The 19,319-nt window shown below is 49.0% G+C and overlaps 1 protein-coding gene across 3 annotated transcripts; it reads left to right on the top strand.

Moving 5' to 3' along the window:
- Positions 1-5,865: 5,865 nt before the first annotated feature.
- LOC132021759 (AP-5 complex subunit sigma-1) lies at positions 5,866-10,663 on the top strand. Of its 3 annotated transcripts, XM_059406609.1 has the most exons (4): positions 6,552-6,643; positions 7,696-7,782; positions 7,919-8,110; positions 9,566-10,659. In XM_059406609.1, exons 3-4 carry the CDS (start codon positions 7,935-7,937, stop codon positions 9,990-9,992), a joined length of 603 nt encoding a protein of 200 aa, XP_059262592.1. In that variant the 5' UTR covers positions 6,552-6,643; positions 7,696-7,782; positions 7,919-7,934; the 3' UTR covers positions 9,993-10,659. The 3 variants fall into 3 exon arrangements, with proteins under 3 accessions (XP_059262591.1, XP_059262590.1, XP_059262592.1); XM_059406607.1 differs by lacking the exon at positions 7,696-7,782 and having other exon boundaries at positions 5,872-6,643; positions 9,566-10,662; XM_059406608.1 differs by lacking the exons at positions 7,696-7,782; positions 7,919-8,110 and having other exon boundaries at positions 5,866-6,643; positions 9,566-10,663.
- Positions 10,664-19,319: the final 8,656 nt, after the last annotated feature.

Raw genomic sequence — 19,319 nt, 5'->3', positions numbered from 1 at the left:
TTTATTTGGGTGAGGGGACTTGCCCCAGAAAAGGAAAAGTAGCTGTGTAGACCCCCAAGGAACAGTGAGAAACAGGGAGAGAGCTCTGGGCACTGTTCCACTGAGATCTGCCAGCTCCACTCTGCTTAGGTGGTCTTGGGAAGCTCCATTCCATCCTTCCTGATTATACAAAGGAGGAAGGCTGCTGGATGCCCAGAAAGGGCATATGCTTGCCCCCAAGTCACACAGCAGATACAAGCAGAGCAGGCATTTCAGCTGCCTAGGATTCTCCCACTCTTCACCTCCTGCCACCGTCCCAGCCAAGGGGGTGGGATCAGGCTGCCTGACTTCTGCTCTGGGTGTCAAATTTCCACTCCGTGGGTTAGGAGCAGGCCACGTGGGGAAGAGGGAGCAATGGGTGCTGAGAGTTTAACAAGGCCCAGGCTGTGTGCCAGGTGCTGACATCTGAGGCTACATCTGTCCCACCATCCGAAGCACAGCTGTGGTCACAAGACCTTTAGACTGTTCTAGACACTTGCATATTGTTTCTTAAGCTTACAAGGTTGGTATATAGCTCATTTTGCAGAAGAGGAGGAAGAGGCAGGGAGAGGGCCTTGGTTAACCAGGAAACAAAACTTTCCCCAGAGAAGGTCCTGGTGCTGGCCTATACCCCGTGGGGAGTAGGCTTGAGCCTGGGGAAGGGAGTTCCAGAGGTTTGCCCCTCCAGCTCAGGCCAGGACCCCATCTACCTGGGAAGTTCAGGGGATGGGGTAGAGATGTTCCAGTTCCTCCTCTCCCCCCCGCCAGAGAAGCTGTAACTTTCTTCCTGGGTGCTCATAAAGGGGAGCAGATCTGGCAAGGAAGCTGTTTAAAAACCTGGGCTGCTGGCCAGTTTTAAAGGTTGTTTTGCTTGGGCCAGGGCGGGGCAGAAATTCCAGCCCCGGAGCAGCCGTGTGCAGCTTGCTTCTGTGAGTAAAGGGCTTTGTGGGGCCAGGCACAGGCAGGGAGCTGGCCAAGTCAGTGGGCACTGGTGGGGTCTGGGCATCATCTGAATTGCTCACTAGATCCCTTGTAATAACAATTTTTTAAAAATTTTCCATTATTTTATTTTTTTTAAAGATTGTATTTATCTGTCAAAGAGCACACATGCGCACACGCACAAGCAGGAGGGGGGAGACAGGCAGAGGGAGAAGCAGACTCCCCTCTGAGCAGGGGATCCTGATGCAGGACTCAATCCCAGGACCCTGGGATTGTGACCTGAGCACCAAAGGCAGAAGCTTAACTGACTGAGCCACCCAGGCATCCCTTATGTCTGGCTTCCTTCAGCATGATTTTGAGATTCATTTGTTTCCTTTAGCGGGGGGTGGTCTGTCCCTGTTCCTTGCTGTATAGTATTCCATCATATGGGTCTCCTCCTAAATTGAATTATTCATCCTACATTTTTTTCTTCCAGTTTTCACTTAAAAAAAAAAATTAAGATATCATTTACATGCAGCCCAATTCACCCATTTGAGTGTACAGTTCTGTTCTGTGAGTTCTGATAAATGCATGCCGTTGTGTACCCAGCACCACAGTCAGGATATAGAACACTTCCATTCTCCCCTTGATAGGTTATTCCGCATGATATAATCCCGAATGGATTGGAACTGGAGTGGAACTGCTGGGTTGCAGTGTGTTCCTTCAGCATTAGCACTTTCCACGTGGTTGCTATACCGTTCTTCCCACCAGCAGAATCTGAGAGTTCTGTTGCTCCATTTGCTCAGCAAAATAGGTCAATTTCAATGTCTCTCTCTTAGCCGGAAAATCTGAGGAAAATCTGATTGTTGTATATAGCAAAGACTTCTCTGCAGTGCTGAACCCACCCACGCTGGTGTGATAGTGGCAAGGGCTCAAGCATTTTAAACCCAGCTTCTTTTCTAACTCTCCTATATGGGAATATTAGTCTTTAGTTTTTCTGCAGGTCAGATTCTTTGAAAAGTGACTCCTTGGAGTTAATTGGCTGTATGTCATTGGCTTGAGTCCATCCACAGCCTTCTAGAAAACTTGGGATTTCTAAAAAGTCCTCAACCTTGGAACTGAGCACAAAGGCACCCACTTTCCAGAGGCAAGAAAACCGTAGGTGCAGAAAGGAGGAATGTTTAGACAGGAGGTCCCGGCCTTGTGGAATCTGGAAACAATCAGGAGAGGGAAGTTGAGTAATGATGGAGAAGTTGCTGGTCTATGGCCAGGAAAGTCATGCCTTGAGAGAATGCCGCAGGATGTGGACTTGTTCACAGCCGATTGTTCAAAGAAGACAGTTGGTTATGGGACAGAAGGTAAGAAGCATTCCCACCCAACCCACACAGGAATTTGTGGGGTGCCAGGGGGTATGAGGCAAGGGCTGAGTCTGCCCCACCTTGCCTGCACCAGCAGACGCCCCTGGGAGGGAGTGGTTGCACCGGCCAGCAGCAGCCAGGCTGAGTCAGCGGCCAGGCCCCGGGCAGCGGGAGGGGAGGGAGCCTCACGTGGCTGGGCTTGAGCTGCCTCGTGGGGCCTTCTGGCTGTCAGCCCTTCAGGAAGCGTGGCTGTTTGAAAGGACGAATCACACATGGCCTCATCCTCTTGGAGCCCAGCCAAGATGGCTTCCATGGGGCCCAGGGCTCCCTGAGGGTGAGATGGAGCTCCCAGGGTTGGGTTGTACAAGGTAAGCAGGGCTGGGGTTGAGGAGGCTTATGGCCTTCTGGAGCTGGGAGCAGGGGCTGAGCCAGCCCCTAGGGGGACTATGAGGTGACAGGGGAGAAGGGGACACACCAGGGGAAGGAAGGGGGCAGGCTGAAATCTCTTGACATGCACACTTCCCTTAGCACATGTGTTCACTTCAGGAAAGTTACTTGATCTCCCATGTCTTAACTTCCACATCTAAAAAAAAAAGGGAATTGTAAAGACCCTCCTTCAAATGGTTTTGGATTGGATCAATAGAGTTAGTATATGTAAAGCACTCAGAACAGAGTCTTGTCTACAGCAAATGCCCTACAAGAGTCTGCTAGGGCTGTTATGATTTAGGGCCAGTGTGAAGATTACAAGATTACAAGATCAGACAGGTAAAAAGGAGGAGCCTGAAGACAATTAAAAGAGAGGGGTCTAGGCTGAGAGTTTCTTTCCATTCCGCACATGGGCAAGAGCAGTCAGGTTGGTGAGGGGTTGCAGAAAAGCCCAGGTGTTGTGTGTAGGCTGGTAACCTACTGCACCAGTCCAGGTAGCAGTTAAGAAGGAAGGGGATGTGGTGGAGAGAGAGGAGGAAGCCATCTGCGTGTCCAGTGGGAGGCCGCCTGCACAGGGCAATGCCATCTCTGAGGTGATCTAGGGAGGAGCAGGGGGATGAAGGGACAATGCTTGCCTGACTTTCGTCCCCTTGGTTCTAGGGCAACCTTATCAATTTAATCTCAGCCTGCCTGGATTCTCGAAAAGGCAGATTCCTTCTTCTTAGTTTGCTACTCTACTCTTCAAGAAACAGCTAGACTTCTTAATCAGGGAGTCGTTAAAAAAATCCACTGCCTGGGGCTGGCAGATTCCACCCAACTGCCCTCCCCACATCCAGAAGTAGGTGGCTGCTCTGCTAGTCTAGCCTGAGGACTCAAGATCATCGGTAAGGGTTTCCAGCTGTCAAAAACCAATGGGGCTGTCTCTAAGGAGTGAGCTCCCCATCCCTGGAGGTGTGTAAGTAAGACCAGGGAGTTGGTCCTGATGTCTAGGAGCAGCAGCAGAACTTCCCAAGCCAGCCTGCTCACCAGTGTTTCACGACAATGCTGTGGTTTGGGTAGGTGGGGAATGGAAACTGCTTTGCAAATTGAATCAGTTTAAGTCACTGTGCAGACATCGCAGTGGTGGGCACCAAGGGGTACTGGAAAAGGGGCACTGAGGGGTAGGCCTCGCCCTGACGTGGGGCAGACAGTAGTGGAGGGTAGGAGTCTGGGGAGGGGGCCAATGCAAAAGGCTGTAGGCATACCAGCCCCCCCACCCCAATTCAGAGGTCCATGGAGAATAGCAGGGCTGGGGAGAGGGGTGATGGGCAACTCTGCCCACAGCCAGAGGGAGGGGAGGGGAAAAGATAGGAAGTGTGGTCTCCAGCCACTTCTAGACAGGTGGGCCAGGTCTTAAATCCAGCAACCTGCTTCCTTGAAGTTCCTCTAATTTTTTTGTAGTGCTTTGTCTAATTTTACTTTTCTTCCTTCTCTACCCAGTTTCTGTCTCTACCTCTCTCTCTCTTTCTCTGCCCATATCCCACAAGCCCATATCTGTACTTACTATGCCTGGCCCAGCCATGATCTGTAGGGTAATCACTATGAAGACCTCACACACACGAACGTGCGACACATGCTACCTCCATCCCACTCAGGCTGTTCCATTTGGTCTTCAAGGCAGGTCTTACAACTCCAAGAAGCACTAGAAAGTTCAGCCCGTCCAACTCTCTGCTTCTGACTCTCATCAGACCAGAAAGTCCTACTTGCTTTCCAGTGATGATCCACACCTCTCTGACACCTCTTCCAATCCTGCCTCTGTATTAACAGTTGTCAACATTTATAGATTTACTGAGTGCCTACCTTAGGCCAGGCAACACCCTGACCTCTTCACATGCTGCCTCACTTAGGAATGAATTAGACTGTAAATAACATCAACCCCACACAGCTGTTTAGCAAAATCAATATGTGTGCTCTTCCCTCAGCAGGAAGGCCCTGCAGCATCTTGGGGAACTCAGGCTCCTTCCTGCCTCGCTGTCCTCAGCTTCCAGGGTTTTGACCCGGAAGGCACAGGTTGGCTGAAGGCTGCAAAAAGTTGGCAATGGCACCTGACTCCTCTCTCCTCCTTATCAGGACACCACCCCCATCTGGGTCTTTCACAGCCCTCCACCGTAGTGGCTCAGGCAGCTTCTCACTGCTGTCTCCTTCACATACTTCACACAAGGCCAGCCAGCCCCTTGGTGGCCTGGGACTTGGAGTGGATTCACTGCCCAGAGTGGATAGAGGCTAGAATACTGTGTTCCAGATGCTAGGTGGCCCCAAGCAACCAGAGCCCTCTGCCAGCTTTCTGCTGTAATCAGCTAGCAGACATGGGTTCTGGCTAAGGGTGATAGGGTCCGGGAGCCAGGAACTGAGCCACCATGACCCCCAGCCTTGTGACTGGGTCCCCACATCATCTCTGGGTCTGCCCGTCCATCTACAATTTATGGCTTGTACCTGTGGCCAAAATGCCCACACACCCTGGGCACTTCCTCTAGCTTTCCTTACTTCCCCCCACCCACGTTCTATGGCCAGAGGGGCCAGGAATCCCCTGCCCTTGGAGGGTCCTGACTCCAGGGTCCCTGCCTGGGCTGCCCTGCCTTTCATTTCTTCAGTCACCAAGGAGTGTGCATGGCCCTGGGGAGAATGGGTGAGTACCTTAGCCCGGGTATGCCCCCTGGGAGACGTCACCATCACAGACAGACCCTCAACAATGGGTGCAAAGGGGCAACTGAATGCTAATGGACAGTCCAGGCAAGGCGGCCGCCCCTCTTTTGGTCTGAGCACATCTGGAAGGGCAAAAGAAGGGGAAGAAAGGGCATTCCAGGCTGAGGGAACAGCCGGTGTGGAGGCTCTGAGGCATGGACCACGGGGTCTTGAGCCCTTCACATGGCCATAGTAGCTAAAAGAGTGTGTAGGTGCGTGACCCAGGCTAGGCAGTGAGGCTCAGGACAGACCTAGCAGGGCCCCAAACACCTCTGGGTAGGGCTTTTATTCCACCGTTTGTCCCTAGAGGCTGGTGGCTGACAGTGCCCCTTTCAGTGTGAAGTAAGTCTCCTTACTTTGATGACCTCCTTCAAAGATGGGTCACCTTGTTAGTGGTGGGAATATGAAGATAAACTGGTAAGCCTACTAAACCCTACGGGGGCTTCTTCACTGGGGCCCAATGAAGTGATTCACACCGCTGGTGACAGGGTGGGGACAAATTTAAATCGTTCTATTCCAAAACGAACTCTGGTCTTAACCCGCTGCGGAAATCCACAAGCCCAAACCCTCCCCCACCGACAGCGTAAACATGCATCTTTCTCCTAAAGTCACAATTTCCACGAAGAAAGCCTAGGAATCTGCGTTTTAACGGGCACCCCAGTGACTCCCACGCATATAGGCCAGTTCGAGAACCGGCCCCGCACCTTTATTTAGGCCCCACGAGCCTCACAAGGCTGGCAGGGACCGCAGAGGACCGACCCGCGCCCGCCCGCGACGATGTGGCCACCGGGCCTTTTCCGGAAGGTTCACGCTCCGGGACGCTGCGCCCCCTCGCGGAAGCCTGGGGCTCGGCTACTCCAGGCCTCGCAGCGGGACTCCACCAATACCAGGTCTGGAGATAACCCGCGAGGGTCCCGCTGGGAGTTCGAAGCAAGGGGTCTTTGGTCCGAGGGCGAAAGCCGTGGGGGAGCGTCCAGGTGTCAGAACACCACCCCTGCCCATTCCCGGAACAGTACACCTGACGTGGGAACCCCACCTGACTTGGGGGGGGGCCTCGCCCCGCCCCCCTCCCGCGCGCGTCAGCTCGTGTGCGCGCCCGCGACCGGTGTACGCAGGCGTTCAGGGGCCGCGCAGCCGCCATTGCTCTCCTGCTGCGGAGTGGAGCGGCCTCTGAGTAGAAGTCCGCGGGCAAGGAAGGAAGGGTGAGTTGAGGCCCGGAGGACAGCGGCTCCAAGGCTGAAGGGGCAGTACACTCGGTTGGGGTGCTCCTCTTAGGGCTGTTTGACAGGAGCAAGGAACTACAACTCCCGAAATGCACTGCGCCGCAGGCTTGCGCGAGACAGTGACGTGAGGGTTTGGTCGCTACCATTTCGCTGTGACTTGGGGGGACACGGTGGCGAAGACTGATGACGTGCTCTTCATGAGGCTGGGGTGGGGGTCACCGGAGGTACTCGCGGGTGAGCGGGCTGCAGTTTTCAAAGTGCCTTCGCGAAACTTCTTGCTTGACCAATTTAAACGGACGATCTACTTACCCTAAATTAGAGATCAAGATACCAGCTTCCTGTGTACCGGCTGCCTTCCCAACCTCGGGCTGGCCACTGAGTCAGCCAGACGCTGCTATTATTAGTAGTGCCATTATTATTATTATTATTTAAAGATTTTATTTATTTATTTGACAGAGAGAGAGATCACGGTAGACAGAGAGGCAGGCAGAGAGAGAGAGAGGGAAGCAGGCTCCCCGCTGAGCAGGGAGCCCGATGCGATGCGGGACTCGATCCTAGGACCCTGAGATCATGACCCGAGCCAAAGGCAGCGGCTTAACCCACTGAGCCACCCAGGTGCCCCCAAGTAGTGCCATTATTTAGTCGACTTTATTTTTAAGTACTCCGAAACTTGTAGAAGATTTCAGGAGTTTTCTTACAAAGACTACCGTACACCTTTTGACAATAAAGTTGGCTGCCTCTACGGTGCCGTTTAACCTCTGTATTTAGTGGTACTTCAGTGTGTATTTTCTAAAAACGAGCACATTCTCCTACATCCAGAATCAGGTAACACTGATCAAGAGTATTATTTAAGCTGTTTCCAGTTGTCCTAATAATGCTGTATGTTGAAACGACCCTTTTTGGCTGGGGACCACACGGCCTGGTGTGTTCAGCTGCCCTGTCTCCTTAGTTTCCTCTGGAGCAGCTCCCCAGCGTCCCTTGACTCTCATGACTTTGACACTTTTGAAGATTCCTGGCCATTTATTTTGTAGAGCCCGGTTTGGGGTTGTCTGAGATTTCTTCACCAGTTGACTCTTTGGTGGACAGAAGTGCTGCTGACCAGACGCCATTATTCAGAGGTAGGGAGTGCCTCTTGGTTGGCGAGGAGGACCCATGACTAGTCACAGCAGCCTCCACACATGCTCCGAGACCCGTTTTGTGGTTGCCTGCGCTGCTGGGCTTTCACACTCACCAAGGTCTCTGGCTTCCCTGTAGTGTCCACCCTGGAGCCATGGTCCATGCTTTCCTCATCCACACCTTGCGGGCTCCACAGGCCCAGGACACGGGCCTTTGCCGAGTGCTCTACTCCTGCGTCTTTGGTGCTGAGAACTCACCGGATGACCCACGACCACGTGGTGCTGAGAGGGACAGGCTCCTCCGAAAGGAGCAGATTTTGGCTGTGGCCAGGTAATGCAGGCCTTCATTGAACACATGCCTGATTGTGATAGGTTTTCTGGGAGGGTACAGAGAATCAGACTAAGAAGCAGAAAGTTTGAGTACTGTTTCCAAAAGTCACCCATGGTTGTTCACAAGTATTTTATGAAAAGGAGTTAAAGAAATAATAATGCTATCATCATCATCATTACCATTATAGCTCGCCTTAATTGAGCTTGTACGTATGTGCTAAGTGTTCGGAGCATTTCATGTATATGAACTCATTAATTCTTGTAACAGTCCACTGAGATAGATATGGTTATTATCCCCACCTCTCAGGAGGCACAGGAACTTAGCCAGCCCAAGGTTATGCAGCTAGAACATGGCAGGCAGACTTTGGAACGGATTAAACATGCTTTGCAGTGCAGGACTTTTCAGAACGATTAGTGTATGTGTAGGTTTTATGAATCCCTAAGGAGGAGAGAGAATGTGGTACCTAGGAACTCTTATCCCAGAGCCTCCTGAAAGCCTGGGATCCACTGAGCACATTTAGGAAACTGTTCCAGATGTGGTGGTTTTCCCTGGCCTTTCCCATCCCAGACCAAGATGGAGCCAGCAAGTGCCAGAATCCTTTGCCTTTCTGCATTCTGTGGTGGGGGGGGTGTGTGGGGTGTGTGGGGGGGTTAACATTCTGGGGCAGCTCTTTGCTAGCCTTTGCCATCCCTTTTTTTCTCTGGGCTTCCACCCCCGCCTCCCGTGGCACAGAAAACCAAAGGCCTTTAAAACCAGCTTGTGCACAGCCCAAATGCAGAAGGTGATTCAGAAGGGATCAGAGTGTGATTTCTAAAGCCTAAATGTTCACGTGAGAGGTCTTTCTTTTTTGTTTGGAGAGGGTTGCAGGGTAGGACAGGGGTAGAGAGATTGGACGGTGCAGTTGAACATGACTTCAACTTCTCATGGCTTGCTTTTTTTTAAAAAGATTTTATTTATTTATTTGAGAAAGAGAACAAGCAGGAGAAGCTGCAGGCATAGGGAGAGGGAGAAACAGGCTCCCTACTGAGCAAGGAGTCTGATGTAGGACTCGATCCCAGGACCCAGGGATCATGACCTGAGCCAAAGGCAGATGCTTAACCAACTGAGCCACCCAGGCAACCCAAGTCTTGCATTTCTTTATGTTAAGGAGCCCTCTGTGAAGCTGGTGGGGGCAGGGTCTTTTTCCCCTGATGCCCTTTCCTGGCCCAAGGGGCTGTGTTCAAAACCTGCCTTCTCTTGAACACATGGAATGAAATGGTTCAGGGCCTGGAGGCAGGAGCCTGGATTCCTGTCATGGCTCATGCTTCCTGCTCTGTGGCTCTGTGGTCTTCAGCAGGTCATTTAGTCTCTCTGGGGCTCAGTTTCTAAATCTGAGATACGGAGTTAATAGCAGTTCTCAGTTCTCAGGGTGGTGATAAGGATGACAGAAGTCAGTGACCCACCCACTCTCCGCAGGCAGGTGGACTCCATGTGCCGGCTGCAGCAGCAGGCATCTGGCCGGACCCCCATGGACCTGCAGCCTCAGTCATCAGATGAGCCAGTGCCCCTGCATGAGGCCCCCCTCGGGGCCTTCCGCCTGGCAGCAGGGGACCCTTTTCAGGAGCCTCGGACAGTGGTATGGCTGGGTGTGCTCTCATTAGGATTTGCCCTGGTGCTGGATGCCCACGAGAACCTGCTGCTGGCTGAGGGCACACTCCGGCTGCTGGCACGCCTCCTTCTCGACCACCTCCGGCTGCTGACCCCCAGCACCAACCTCCTGCTTCGGGCTGATCGCATCGAGGGCATCCTCGCCCGCTTCCTGCCGCATGGTCAACTGCTCTTTCTCAACGACCAGTTTGTCCAGGGTCTGGAGAAGGAATTCAGTGCTGCGTGGCCCCGCTGATCCCTCACTGGGATGGGACTGCCCGAGAGGGCAAGGAGGGAGGACAGGGATGGGTGGACACACAGCCAGGTGAAGCTTGGCATTGGCCTCCTTCACAGCCTGCCCCCAGCTCTGGCGTGGTACCACACACAGGATAAGTGGACAGCACACACTGTCCATAACAGTGGACTGAAGAGGGGGCTGGCCAAAGGACGGTAGGGAGGAATCCCAGAACATCCTGTGCCTGGTGTTGCCATGTAACTTATTCATACTGCTGCAGTGGGCCAGCCCTACCTGTCCTTGACCCCAGTTTCTCCCATCTCTGGCAGCCAGCCCCCCAAACAGTCCACCAGTTGCTAGTGTTAGAGCATAAAGAACAGAACTCAGTCCACTTTCTCATTCTAAACCCACAGTCAGTCATTGCAACCCAAAGGGAATCTGAGACTCCCAGGGTCGGGGAGCTGGCTGCTGCCTTTGCACCCACTTAGGCAACATTATCAGTAAGGATTTTGGGGGCACCTGGGTGGCTCAGTCATTAAGCGTCTGCCTTCAGCCCAGGTCATGATCCTGGGGTGGAGCCCCACATCCCGTTTCCTGCTCAGCACGAAGCCTGCTCTCCCTCTCCCACTACCCCTTGCTTGTGTTCCCTCTCTTGCTGTCATGCTCTGTCAAATTAATAAAATCTTTTTTAAAAAAATAAGGATTTTGTCAGTGAGCACTTGTTTGGTGTCCAGTCCCACCACAGTTCCCAAATGTGTCATTCACTTAGCAGGGGGATTCTGTAGCTCATTTTGGGCCCAGCCCTTGCCCACCAGGCAACCTTGAGATAATCATAGGTTTCCTTGTCTGTAGAGAGAGAAGGTACCATCAGGTGGGTGCAAGAGGTCTAGCCAGGATGAAGTTGTCTTTCTCATTTTGAGTTAAAAGCACTGTGTGATTTCATGCTCCCATTTCTGTAAATTTGGCTAATGCATGTTTGCTATGATGAGTACTTGCTTTCTTGTATGGCCCTGAGCTGGGTATCTGAGCCTTTGTGGTCAGAGAGGACCCCAAGAAGCATCTTGGAAGGTTTCTACCTCTTGTGACCCCACATCACCCCTGTCTCCTTATGTGCCTCCTTTGGATGGTAGCACTTGTTTTCTCTACCGAAATGTGGTGGGTTGGTGTGGATCTCTGAGAAGCAGAGCCTGAGATAAGGATTAAGTACAAGTAGTTTATGTGGGAGGTGATCCCAGGAAGGACTGGAAGGGGAGGCAGCCCATACAAGTACATTATCAAGGGTGGGTAGGGAGCTTTGTGCCTCTGGAGATCTGTAACACAATAGTCACTTCTGAATGACCTCACAAGAGGGGTGAGGGGCTGTGAATGTTTGTCTGCCATTCCTTTCAGTCAGTGGTTGTGAGTTGGTCCTAGGGCAAATTCCCTGGCTCCTTCTGTCCCCAGAAAAGGGCAGTGTGGAGCTGGGCCTGGCGGCACAATGGTCAGGCCCAAAGGGATGTGCGTGGGGCACCAAACACCTATTAAGAGTCTTTAATCAGGGGCGCCTGAGTGGCTCAGTGGTTTAAAGCCTCTGCCTTCAGCTCAAGTCATGATCCCATGGTCCTGGGCCCGAGCCCCACATGGGGCTCTCTGCTCAGCAGGGAGTCTGCTTCCCCTTCTCTCTCTCTCTGCCTGCCTCTCTGCCTACTTGTGATCTCTGTCAAACAAATAAATAAAAAATCTTAAAAAAAAAAAAAGAGTCTTTAATCAGCAGCTCCTAGTGGTGGTTTAAAATAATTCTTTTGGAAAGACCCCCGTTCACATCTGTTTTCATGATCTGAATGTTAACTGTGAGGTGTGACTTTCTTGCACAGGAGAAATGAGCCTCCTAGGTGGTCAGGGTTCAGGTTTTGGCCCCATCATGCTTGCCAAGTATCCGTTGCCCTTTGGCACCCAGGAAGGACCCACCCACACCTACTCTGAGGCAGCACTTATGATCGGGGTTTTGCTTTTCTGAGTCTGCCGCCAATGCCACCAGCCGTGCCATGTTTTCCACCATCACCATTGAGACCTTCTACATCATAGGGTGTCACAAATCACCCTCTGACTTTGAAGACTTAGAGAGACCTTACTCTGTGTGTGGCAAGTCATGCCTCTGGAAATGTCCCTCAGATCCCTAGTGAGACACCCCTGATCCATACAGTCCTCTCTCTAAGGCTGCCCCTTCCTTCACTCAGGTTAGTGCTCCTGGTGGAGTGCCCGTGTTCTCACAAGAATAGGCCCTTCTGGGTTATGTGGGTGGTTAAGTGGGTTAAGTGGGTTAAGCCTCTGCTTCAGCTCAGGTCATGATTTTAGGGTCCTGGGATAGAGCCCTGCATTGGGCTCTCTGCTCAGCAGGGAGCCTGCTTCCCCCCACCCCTGCCTACTTGTGATCTCTCTCTGTGTCAAATAAATTAAAAAAAAAAAAAGGGCGCCTGGGTGGCTCAGTGGGTTAAGCCGCTGCCTTCGGCTCAGGTCATGATCTCAGGGTCCTGGGATCGAGTCCCGCATCGGGCTCTCTGCTCAGCAGGGAGCCTGCTTCCTCCTCTCTCTGTCTGCCTGCCTCTCTGCCTACTTGTAATCTCTCTCTCTGTCAAATAAATAAATAAAATCTTTAAAAAAAAAAAAAAAAAAGAACAGTCCCCTCTGGCTTTGAAGAACCCAAGCTTGACTGCTCTGAAACCTTTCTGCCTGTTTTTCTAACCAGGCTTGAGGAAGAGGGTGAGACCCTGCTCCCCTGGAAGCTGTGGGAAATTAGGGTTACGTGGGGCTGGAAGCTTTGGTTCCTGTCAGGTGTAGAAAAATGGGTGTGCAGAGAATGGCAGAGACTGAGTACCTGCCCTGGGACCGCTGAGCTCCTGGTTTCTGTTCCAGATGCCCGGTTAGTACATGGGTTCCCTTAACCTTGTGAGCTCACCCTTTGCCATTTCCATATATTCACACTTTTGCCCCAGCAGCTCTGAGCCAGGTTTCTGCCACAAATTCTTAGGCTTACATCAGGTTTATCAAACCTGCCTAGGTGCTCTTAGGGTGTGAGGTGCCCCCAAGAGTCGAGGAGACAGTGGGCCACAGACGCCTGCAAAGCGGCATGGATTAAGCATCACTAAATTGATCCAAAGTGCTTTAAACATCCAAAGGATTTTCTCTTATGTTATCTCCCAGTGTTTTATCATTTTTTGTTTTACATTTAGACAAAATGGTCTACAATCCATCTGAGTTAATTTTTGTGAGAAGTATAAGTTCTGTGTCTACACTGATTTTTTTTTTTGCATGTGACGTCCAGTTATTCCGGCATCATTTGTTGAAAAGACTATGTATTTGCTCCACTGGATTGCTTTTGCTGCTTTGTCAAAGACCAGTTGACAGTATTTATGGGGCTTTATTTCTGGGTTCTCTCTTCGGTTCCATTGATCTATTTCTCTGTTCTTTCGCTTGTAACACACTGTCTTGATTACTGTAGCTTTAAGTAGTAGTCTTTTTTAAAGATTTTGTTTATTTATTTGACAGACAGAGATCACAAAATAGGCAGAGAGGCAGGCAGAGAGAGAGAGGAGGAAGCAGGCTCCCTGCTGAGTAAAAAGTCTGATGTGGGGCTCCATCTCAGGATCCCGGGATCATGACCTGAGCCAAAGGCAGAGGCTTTAACCCACTGAGCCACCCAGGCACCCCTGTAGTAGTCAGTCTTAACGGCAGGTAGTGTCAGTTCTCTAACTTTGTTCTTCTTCTTCAGTAATGAATTGGCCACCCTGGGTCTTTTGCCTCTACATATAAACTTCGGAATCCACTTGTCAGATCCACAAAATAACTTGTTGGGAATTTGACTGGGATCACATTAAATCTGTAGATCAAATGGATCAAGTTGGGAAGAACTGGCATTTTGACACTACTGGGGCTTCTGATCCGTGAACAGGGAATAATACCCTCCACTTATGCTGTTCTCTTTTGCTTTCTTCCATCAGAGTTTTGTGGTTTTCCTCATAGAGATCTTGCACCTATTTTGTTAAGTTTACACCCAAGTTTCATTTGGGGGATGTTAATGATACCTACATAAACAGCAATATTTTTTTCATTTCAGTTCCATTTGTTCATTGTTGGTAAAGAGGAAAGTGAGCGACCTTTGAGTATTAATCCTATATCCTGCAACCTTGCTGTGGGCATTTATTCATTCCAACAGGTTTTTTTTCTTCTTCTGAATCCTTCATATTTTCCACATGGCCAGTCGTGTCATCTGCGAACAGATACGGTTTTATTTTTCCTTCCCAGTGTAGATAGATTTATTTCCTTTTCTTGTCTTACCGAGTAAGTAACACTTCCAGTGCAGTGTTGAAAAGGAGTGGTGAGATGGGACGTCCTTTTCTTGTTCCTGATCTTAATGGGGAAGCTTCTAGTTTCTTGCCGTGGACTGTGATGTTGACTGCAGATTTTTGTAGATATTCTGTATTACGTTGAGGAAATTCCCCTTTATTCCTAACTTGCTGGGAGCTTTTATCATAAATGGGTGTTGGATTTTGTCAAATGCCTTTTCTGCATCTATTTTATGATCATATTATTTTTCTTCTTTAGTCTGTTGATGTGATGGATTACATTAAGTATCTTTCAGATGTTGAACCAGCCTTGCACACCTGGGATAATGCCACTTGGTCAGTCATGGCATGTAATTCCTTTCATACATTGTTGGATTCTATTTTGTTAAGGACTTTTATATCTATGCTCATGAGCAATATTGGTCTGTAACTTTCTTTTCCTATAATATTGTCTGGTTTCGGTATTGGGATAATGCTCTCCTCTAGAATGGGTTAGGAAGTAGTCCCTCTGCTTCTATCTTATGGAAGAGGTTTTAGAGAATTGGTATATTTTCTTTCTTAAAGGTTTGGTAGAATTACCATTGAATTCATCTGGGCCAGCCTTGGTTTTTTAAAATATTTATTTTATTTTATTTTAAAGATCTTATTTGTTTAATTGAAAGAGAGAGAGAATATAAGCAGTGGGGAGGGAGGAGGAGAGGCAGACTCCCCCAATGAGCAGGGAGCCTGACTCAGATCTCCATCCCAGGACCCCGAGATCATGACCTGAGCTGAAGGCAGATGCTTAACCAACTGAGCAACCCAGGCGTCCCCTGAATTATATCTTTAATAGCTATTATATTTCATTGTTTTTGTTCCTCCAGGGATTCCAATTAAGTGCTAGTTGGCTCTTCTTTGCCTGTTATCCATGTCTATCTTTTTTCCTCCCTAATCCTTTAAAAAGTTGTTATTGGGGGCACTTGGGTGTATTAGTTGATTAAGCATCCAACTCTTTTTTTTTTTTTTTAAGATTTTATTTATTTATTTGACAGAGATCACAAGTAGACAGAGAGGCAGGCCGAGAGAGAGGAAGGGAAGCAGGTTCCCTGCTGAACAGAGAGCTGGATGTGGGGCTCAATCCCAGGACGCCACCATAACCTGAGCCAAAGGCAGAGGCTTTAAGCTGCTGAGCCACCCAGGCACAGTTGGATTCAACTCTTGATCTCAGCTCAGGTCTTGATCTCAGGGCTGTGAGTTCAAGCCCTGCCTTGGGTTCTAGGCTGGGCCTGGAGCTTACTTAAAAAAAAAAATTAAGAAGAAATTGTTGAAGTATAATTGAGATACAATGTTATATTAATTTCAGGTGTACGGTAGAGTGATTCAGCCATTCTGTACATTATGCATTGCTCCCCACAAGTGTAGTCACCATCTGTCACCATATATGTTGTTAACAAGGTTATTGACTGTACTCCCCATGCTGTACTTTTCATCTTCGTTTGACTTAGATGTATTTTATAACTGGAAGTGCCTCTTAATTCCCTATATCTATTTCACCAATCCCTCCACCTTTTACTCTTTTTAACATGACAGATCCCAGAAAGCATCAGAAAAGAAAAATAACTTCCTTTTTTTTTTAAAGACTTTTTCATCTTTTTAAATTTTTTATTTATTCTTTTTTTAAGATTTTATTTATTTATTTGACAGCCAGAGATCACAAGTAGGCAGAGAGGCAGGCAGAGAAGAGAGGGGGAAGCAGGCTTCCTGGTGAGCAGAGAGCCTGATGCTCGATCCCAGGACCCTGAGATCACAACCTCTGCCGAAAGCAGAGGCTTTAACCCACTGAGCCACCCAGGCGCCCCTACTTATTATTTTTTATTTATTTATTTTTTAAAGATTATTTATTTATTTATTTATTAGAGAGTGAGAGAGGGAACAGCGGGAGGGGGGTAGCGGGGGGGGGGGACTACAAGGGGAGCAGCGGAGGGAGAAGCAGGCTTCCAGCTGAGCCACAAAAAATGACTTCCTGAAGATGGATATCTTACTTTCCATGAGGTTGGAAGTACAGACAGAGCCCCAGCAGGACCCACTTCAGCTTGGCAGACCATGAAGTTCATGAGGCCCACCTGTGTGACTCAGACTGCTACCTTCTGGATGGTGCCGGGTCTTCCACCCCGTGGCGTTGGTGCATCCCTAAGTGTTGCAATGGCAGTTGCGTGAGCTGTCATTCCACCTGCAGCGGGACGCTCAGCACTGTCCCCGCACATCATTTATATATCTGAGTCTTCTCTGCTTCTTTGGTGGTGTCCACTCACTTGGGTCTCAAAACATGCAGCTCCTCTCTTTTCTCTGTGGTGCTGTGTCCGCCCAGACTCAGAATACACGTTCTTGGGGCGCCTGGGTGGCTCAGTGGGTTAAGCCGCTGCCTTCGGCTCAGGTCATGATCTCAGGGTCCTGGGATCGAGTCCCACATCGGGCTCTCTGCTCAGCAGGGTGCCTGCTTCCTCCTCTCTCTCTGCCTGCCTCTCTGCCTACTTGTGATCTCTCTCTGTCAAAAAAAAAAAATCTTTAAAAAAAAAAAAAAAAAAAAAAAAAAAAGAATACACGTTCTTTCTCCTGATGCCACCTCGAATCAGGCATTTGGGTGTAGCAAACTTTTACTAAAGTTTAGGGAGATAGAGGAGAGTTATCTTAAAGAACAAAGAGCATGGGGTGCCTGGGTTAAGCCTCTGCCTTCAGCTCAGGTCATGATCTCAGGCTCCTGCTGCATCGGGCTCTCTTCTCAGCCGGGAGTCAGCTTACCCCCTCTCTGTCTGCCTGCCTCTCTGCCTACTTGTTCTCTCTCTATATATCAAATAAATAAATAAATAAAATCTTAAAAAAAAAAGAAAAGAAAAGAACAAAGATCAAAAAACTTAAGATTGATTGTTAGACATTCCTGTTCTCTGAATCTCTAGACCATTCCCTCTGAAGGGTCTTCTTACTCCTAGCTCCTCTTGGAGCCTCAGCGTCCCATCAACTTTCAGGCTGTTCCCTTCTTTTTTTTTTTTAAATTAACAATTGTTTCTCTTCTTTTTATTGTAAAATATATATAACTTAAGATTGACAATTTTAACCATTTTTAAACATACAATTTAGTGGCATTACATGTGGTCACAGCGTTGTATGTTTCCAGCATGTTTTCATCATGGGAAGCAGAAACTGTGCGTCCATTAAGTAGTACCTCCCCGTGTTGCTTCTGTGCTGTGCTCAGCAGTCTTGTTTCATTTGTGTTCATTCCCTCTGTCCCATTCATGCTGAGCAGGTTAGGGCCTCATCCCCTACCCAGCTTGGCTCCAGCCCTGCCTGCTGGTGACCTACCTGTGCCCACCTGAAAAAGAAAAAGACTGTTCCGAGTCTCCATCAGCAGCAACTGAAAGCACATTTTCAGTTCTGCTTTGAACTCACAAACTCTTACAGGACATGATTAAATTCTCAAGCAAGAATCCCTTCCCCACTAATGTTTGTAGGCTGAAGGGGACCTTAGAAAGATCTGTCCTTCCAGACATGAATTATATATACCCCTTAAGAAGCAGATATAGCTATTTTTTTTTAAAGATTTTATCCATTCATTTGACAGACAGAGACCACAAATAGGCAGAGACAGGCAGAGAGAGAGGAGGAAGCAGGCTCCTCACTGAGCAGAGAGCCCGATGCGGGGCTCGATCCCAGGATTCCGGGCCCATGACCTGAACAGAGGCTTTAACCCACTGAGCCACCCAGGCGCCCTGCTATTCTAACTTTTAAAAATCCGTTTTCTCCACCCCACCATTACATATGTTTATTTGTGTGCTATTTGGTTTAATGCTTCCTTTTCCCATCAGGCTGTGACCTCCAGGAGGATTCACATTGTGTCTCTTGTTTTCTAAAATTAAATATAGCACCTGGCACATAGCAGGCATCCAAAATATATGAAACAAATGAATGGATGAATGCATGAATGAGTCGGTGGTTTATAGGAGACCATTGGGGCCAGGGACTCTGCAACATCATCATGTAACAACTTCTTTCTCCTGGGAAGCAGATAGAAATAACACACTGCCTCTGTTATCTCTCAAGGATGGGCCACCCAGGACCACACGTCCCTTTCCCAGATGATAAGCTGTTTGTTAGAGCAAAGGAAACAGTGGTGTAGCATTTGCAAGTTTCCTGCTACAGCCTTCCTGTTTCAGAACTTGGGCTGGCTTGCTTTCTACACTGCTGTTAAAGGGAAGGAATGATTTTTCCCTTCAGTGTTCTGAAAGAGGTTAGCATTATGATTGGGTGTTAGCATAGGCCTATGATTTCTGCCCTGGGTAAAGGTGAGTCAAAGAGTGGTAGAACTCCTCCGCTCCCTGAAATAATCGCCTGGTTTATGAAGTCTATCAGTGGGCTGAGTCATACCTATGTCCACCCCAATTATGCAGGCCATGGCAGCTTGAGGGCCCAGAAATTTTTGGCCCAGCAAGGACTCTGCCTTCAGTTGGGCATTGCTTGGGGTGCTTACTTGATCAAAAGTAAAAGGACATTGAAGCCCTTTGACAGTTGTTTGGTTCAATGAGATATTTAAGTAGCATTATGCATAAATGATAATCTGAGGCATCTCTTCGTTATATGAAAATATCCATCATTTCTTGGGGCGCCTGAGCGGGTTAAGGCCTCTGCCTTCAGCTTGGGTCATGATCTCAGAGTCCTAGAATCGAGCCCCGCATCAGGCTCTCTGCTCAGTGGGGAGCCTGCTTCCTCCTCTCTCTGTCTCTGCCTGCCTCTCTGCCTGCTTGTGATCTCTCTCTCTTTCTGTCAAATAGATTTAAAAAAAATCTTAAAAGAAAATATCCATCATTTCTTTTAGTGATCAAGTCTCAGATTCTGCTAATACCATTGCCACTTGTGGCCAACATTTAAAAGGGGAAAAAAAATTACAAAAGGCAATTTTGGAATCGGTGGATTATGGATATGTTCATTATCTTGATTGTGATGATAGTTTGGCAAGTATACATATATGTCAAATCTCATCAAATTGTATACTTTA

This window comes from Mustela nigripes, chromosome 7 (genome assembly GCF_022355385.1).
Source record: "Mustela nigripes isolate SB6536 chromosome 7, MUSNIG.SB6536, whole genome shotgun sequence".
NCBI classification, from domain to species: Eukaryota; Metazoa; Chordata; class Mammalia; order Carnivora; family Mustelidae; genus Mustela; species Mustela nigripes.
The sequence above is the reverse complement of the archived record's forward strand: the minus strand, read 5'-3'. Positions and strand labels throughout refer to the sequence as shown.

Excerpts from the sequence above, each read along its gene's own strand:
- LOC132021759 (XM_059406607.1), top strand. The coding sequence starts at position 6,219 with ATGTGGCCACCGGGCCTTTTCCGGAAGGTTCACGCTCCGGGACGCTGC. Across the intron at positions 6,644-7,918 it reads CCGCGGGCAAGGAAGGAAGG|TGTCCACCCTGGAGCCATGG; the intron begins GTGAGTTGAGGC and ends GCTTCCCTGTAG. Across the intron at positions 8,111-9,565 it reads CAGATTTTGGCTGTGGCCAG|GCAGGTGGACTCCATGTGCC; the intron begins GTAATGCAGGCC and ends CACTCTCCGCAG.